Genomic DNA, 4,999 nt, shown 5'->3' on the forward strand with positions numbered 1-4,999 from the left:
GCCTGATCTTGTTTTCACTTGGGAAGAGGTTTGTTGTTGAAAGTTTGTAGAAGTCTGCCAAAAGAACCTTTCTCTCTCATCACTGCAGGAAGGAAACTTGTTGCTGTACTAATAATGAAACTTGTCTGGTTTTATAGCTGAAGATTTCTGAGTTTTAGTGAAGGAAAAATATTTACTGAAGGAATTAGTTTGGAGTTGTTTGGGTTTTATTTTAGTTCTGTGAGCCTTTGAAAACATCCTTCTTTCTGGAGGCCTTCCATATTGTAGCCTGCTGCCTAGAACACAAGTATATTGTTCAAAGAAACTTAAAAGTGATGTTTCTGTCTTGTTTACATAACCTAGTTCCAGTTGTGGAAATAATGATACTTTTTCACTCAACCCTCTGTAACCCCAGAAAAATATTTATTGTGAAGGCTACATAAGATTGGTCCAACTCAGAAATACACTTGGAGTTCAACTTATTTTCTAGATTTTCTAAATGTACAGGTTCGTGTAACTGTATATCTTGTACACTTAATGGCATATATTTAAAATACAGAGTGACCCAAGAACAGTTGCAATAGAAACAATAATAATAATAAAAGAAACTTGAATGTGATGGTGCTTGGCTTTGGGGTTTTCTTTTTTATTTTCCTATTTTTTGTGTTAGTTTCTAGCTTTACTGGTTATGAGGAGGTATGTGGACAGCATAATATGAGCATGGTAGAAGCCAATACTGAGCTTTCTTTAGCAAGTGTTTAGTCCTTTGTGACTTGTTTGCATGGGAAAGCTTGTGTGCTGTAAGTTAGGCTGTAAATTTGTAGTGCATTAGCTGTTAAATAGAAAATTCCATGTAGACATTGAGTGCATACAGAAACCATTTCCATTCAGCAAGGATTCCTGTGTGTTGAAGGTACTGCACTCAGATGTGTGGTGAGATCATTCACATAGAGGTCAGCATATGGTACCAGGCTTACTATGAACTTCTGCTATGAAGTGCTGTCTGTTTTAATTTTCTCATGGATGCAAGGGAAAGGAAAACTACTTTTAAAAAAATCTGTTCTTCAGAACAAGCAGTGGAAAAACTCTTAATGTTATCTGCACATGCAGGTCTCTAAACAGGCTCAAACCCACACCTTGCTTCAACATCTGTTTATAAAGTCATGGCAGCAGGCAGTTTCTTAGTAAGTAGGTACATAAATTATGCAACTTGCTGTTATTCCTAGGAGAAAACAGGAAGTTCTTGCAGAGATCCTAATGTTTTTTTTCAGAGGTTCATTTTGGATGACACAGAAACTCTGTTCTTCTCACCTGTCTTGGTAACACATTAGATAATCTGCTGATGTGTACCTTATAAACACTTAAACCCTAAGGTGCTGTCTGTCCAGAAATAGCTATTGTGTTATGGTGGATTAAGGCAGATAGTCTGTTGCTACCTGGCCCATCTCAAATCCATGGAGAAACAGAGGACTTTGTTTTCCTGCTTGGGAAGTCTGGCACCTTTTAATGAGCAGTAAACTCACTTTAATATTAAAGCTGGGACATTTTTATGGTTGAGTGTGTCTTGTGTATTCTTGGGGTGAGAGAATCATGCAGCAGCGCTGAGCCGTTCTGAGACCCAGAGGACAGAGTTGCTCAGTTTCACTTCGCGATTCTCCTGCCTTTAAGAGCACACAGTGCGCTCTTACAGCCATAAGACTGTTCCTATCTGTGCATGTAAACACATAAATGAGCTGTTTTATACTGGCAATTAGATACTCCAGAGAGTTGTGAAGCTGTGAGATATTGCTTCACTTAGGGTGGTTGCAAGTACTTGGCCCACAGCCTACGGCTTTGTTGCCTGCGATAGGTGTTAGCAAATGGCAATGCTAATGCACTTAATGATATCATTACTAATCGGCAGCCTGGTCAGAACAATTGACCTTCATTGATCTTGGTATTTTTGCTTTTATTTCTTCCTCTGCCCTTTATGACAAGCTGTGCAAGCTATTTGCCTTTGAAAAGATGTAAGCAGTTATATTGTAACACTTTAATTTTAGTTTGATTTGTTTTAATGAACAGTATTATGAATTGTTTCTTTTCTGCTTTAATCAGTGTGCCATGCCGAATTGAATGCCATCATGAACAAAAACTCAGCTGATGTGAAAGGCTGCAGCATGTATGTTGCCTTATTTCCTTGTAATGAATGTGCAAAGCTCATCATCCAGGCAGGTAAGCAGTAGTGCCAGCTTGGTTTTTCAGGGTTGCAGTGCTGCTGCTCATTGGTATCTTATCAGAGACGTATTTGATGTTAAATTGCTGATGTTAGATCTAAATTAATTGCACTGTCAACTTCATAAGATGCTACTTGTGGGTTTTTTTTTGCATCTGAATGGTGCCAAATTTTTCCAGTGCTAATTGCATCTTCTGTGATTCTAAGCGTGCTCCTAATTTAGGTTTGTAACTTCTTAGACCAGGAGCTGCCAAAGAACAACACAGGCTTTGCATATAATTACTGTCAATTTTGCTGTGCTCTGACACATTGAATAGAGTAGGGCAGAAAGAAATAAACTTCTGCATGACAAAAGGTCTGTTGGGAGTATATACATGAAATTTTAATTTGAATATGATGCATGGTAGATATTTGAAGATTTTAAAATATCTTTGCTCATAAATGTCATAAGACTTCTATGATCCTACTTTAATTATGTCTTTCATTACAATTGTTATAAATCTGTGCCATGGCAGCAAGTGTGCTGGCCTAAATGTGTCTGCTTTTTTCAGATTAGGCAGTATCTGCAGTAGGCTTCAGTTTCGTAAAAATCTCTGCTTAAAGTAGCATATCTTTGGCTCTTAGGGTGAAGTCATGTGATCCCAGCATGGATTGCTGTTCTGGGGAGTTGCTCTCACTACTAATGGCTGCAGGAATCTAGGAAGAAAGTAGCAAACAGGTCACTGCTTTACTGTGGTTCAGTAAGGTTTGAAATAAAGAGAGGTGAAGAGGGAAAGGTGATGGTATTCTGCATTTGTGCTACAGTTCTCTATTTACAGAATCAAAATCAAATGGTCTTCAAGGTAGACTGGCTGCTTATTCTCAATGAAGTCACTCATCCTTTTCCTTATGCACTTAGGTCAGCACTAAATTGCAATGTGTTGATATTCATGTTGTCTGGCAAACACAGGGAGCTGTTGATAGGCTCTGAAATGCTTGTGAATTCTTTCTTTGAATCCTTTACACTTCTCCCCTAAGCAATTTAGGCAATAGATCATTCAGCAATTTGAGACAGCATAAATTTATGAGCAGAAGTGTACCAAGGAGCTCTAGAGTGTATGGATGATGCTGTCTTTTCTGATTTTGTGCACCAGACAGTGTAATTCTAACATTTTTTTCTATATGACTTCTTTAGGCATAAAGGAGGTTATTTTTATGTCTGACAAGTATCATGACACCACAGAGATGACAGCTGCACGGCGGATGTTTGACTTGGCAGGTGTTATATACAGGTGAGAGAACTTAGAATTACGTTTATTTTTATTTTGGAAAGGAAGAATGATGTATGAAAGAGATCAGCTTTAGGGCAAAAGCTTTTCTACTTTGCATTGTGCAGGATTTTATTCTTTGGTAGTGTTTATAGATGGTTTGCTCTGTAAAAGATACTGGATTGACAGACTGTTACACCATTCTTTTGCTTTGTGTATGGTTACATTTCAATTTAATAATGTTTGTATCCGAAAATGGTCCATTCCTCATTTCCTTCCTGGAATGCAAGTGAAATTGCAAGTGTGAAGGTTATTTGCTACATTGTACTTGGGAGTGTCATCCTTGACCCTCATTTGAGCAGCAGGTTGGACTAGCTGATCTGAAGCTCCTTACAGCCTGGATTATCCTATGATCATATGAGTGGGACTGAAACGACCAGTTGATTGGGGTTTTTTGTGGATTAGCTAATCTTTATTGAAACTTTAGGATCTTTTTATTGCAGTCAATTTGGGAAGGTGTCAAACCAGCCACCCGTAATTAATTCGTGATGCCTAGAGCTGTCTGCCTTCTTTGGTCAGCTTTCTTTTTTGTGAGAAGAGGGTAAAACTTGGAATATTTGCCTTAAAGTAATGAGAATCTGAGAACTGTTTGAAGAGTGGGGTTTTTAAAGACACTGACAGAGATACCTAAAGACAATCTGTTCAACAGCTAGTTTGATAGCAATAACATGCTGTGGGTGAGGCTAATTATGCAGTCAAGGAGGCTTTGCAACTCTAAAAAGTTTTACAATATTAATATAAAGACTTTGAAAAATTTGCAAACATAACAATTCTGACAGATAAAATTTTAGGATGAAAGGTACCTACTGGGCTAAGAAACATCCATGGAAAAACACAGCAGTACTTGAAATTCAGTTTTAGTCTTTCAGTGTATTTCCTGTCTACTAAGACTATTTGACTAAAAGCATAAATCATTCTCTTGCAAGTCACACCTTGTAACTTCTCCAGGGTGAGAAATGTTTCCTGCATTTCAGATTGCTATCCTGGACAAAGCATTCAGAGTTTCTGTGGTCAGCAGCATGTGCTTTCTGTGTTGACTGTTACTCATCCTTGTATCGATTGCTAAGGATGTAGGTGGTACTTAATGAATCTCTTGAACTGAACTGCAGAGCTTAATTAGGCACTAAATCCACACTATTTGCATAATCTTTTGTTTACTGGTAGACTGGAAAATATATGCTCAGTCCCCAAATACCTTCCTTGCTAATTGCTGTAGCAGATGCTCTAATGATAATAAAAGGAAACATTTTGTGGCAGTATTAATTTTACAGTTCTAAAGTTACAATTTTAAATGATTCCCTCTTAACTCATTTGGTTTTTACCCAGTGTGATGCATAATGTGATCTATTCCCCTAGCATAACAAATATTTTAATATACTGACACAAAGTTTGAAAGTGTTTTTTGAAATATTGGCAGGAAAAAATGATCAAAATATTATCAATATTCCAAAAAAATATTCCAAATATCTTTTAGATAGATATATATATATAGATATATATA

The 4,999-nt window shown here is 37.2% G+C and overlaps 1 protein-coding gene across 1 annotated transcript in view; it reads left to right on the forward strand.

Annotated features, from left to right (window-relative positions):
- Window positions 1–3,462, forward strand: part of DCTD (dCMP deaminase) — a gene marked incomplete at both ends in the record, with an annotated part of 11,903 nt that extends 8,441 nt beyond the window's left edge. The window contains 2 exons of the mRNA XM_009073340.1: window positions 2,074–2,190; window positions 3,366–3,462. Of these exons, the coding sequence (XP_009071588.1) occupies window positions 2,074–2,190; window positions 3,366–3,462 (214 nt within the window). The remainder of the gene's footprint in view (window positions 1–2,073; window positions 2,191–3,365) is intronic.
- Between the last annotated feature and the right edge of the window lie 1,537 nt (window positions 3,463–4,999).

Source organism: Acanthisitta chloris, unplaced genomic scaffold, assembly GCF_000695815.1.
Source record: "Acanthisitta chloris isolate BGI_N310 unplaced genomic scaffold, ASM69581v1 scaffold46034, whole genome shotgun sequence".
NCBI lineage: Eukaryota > Metazoa > Chordata > Aves > Passeriformes > Acanthisittidae > Acanthisitta > Acanthisitta chloris.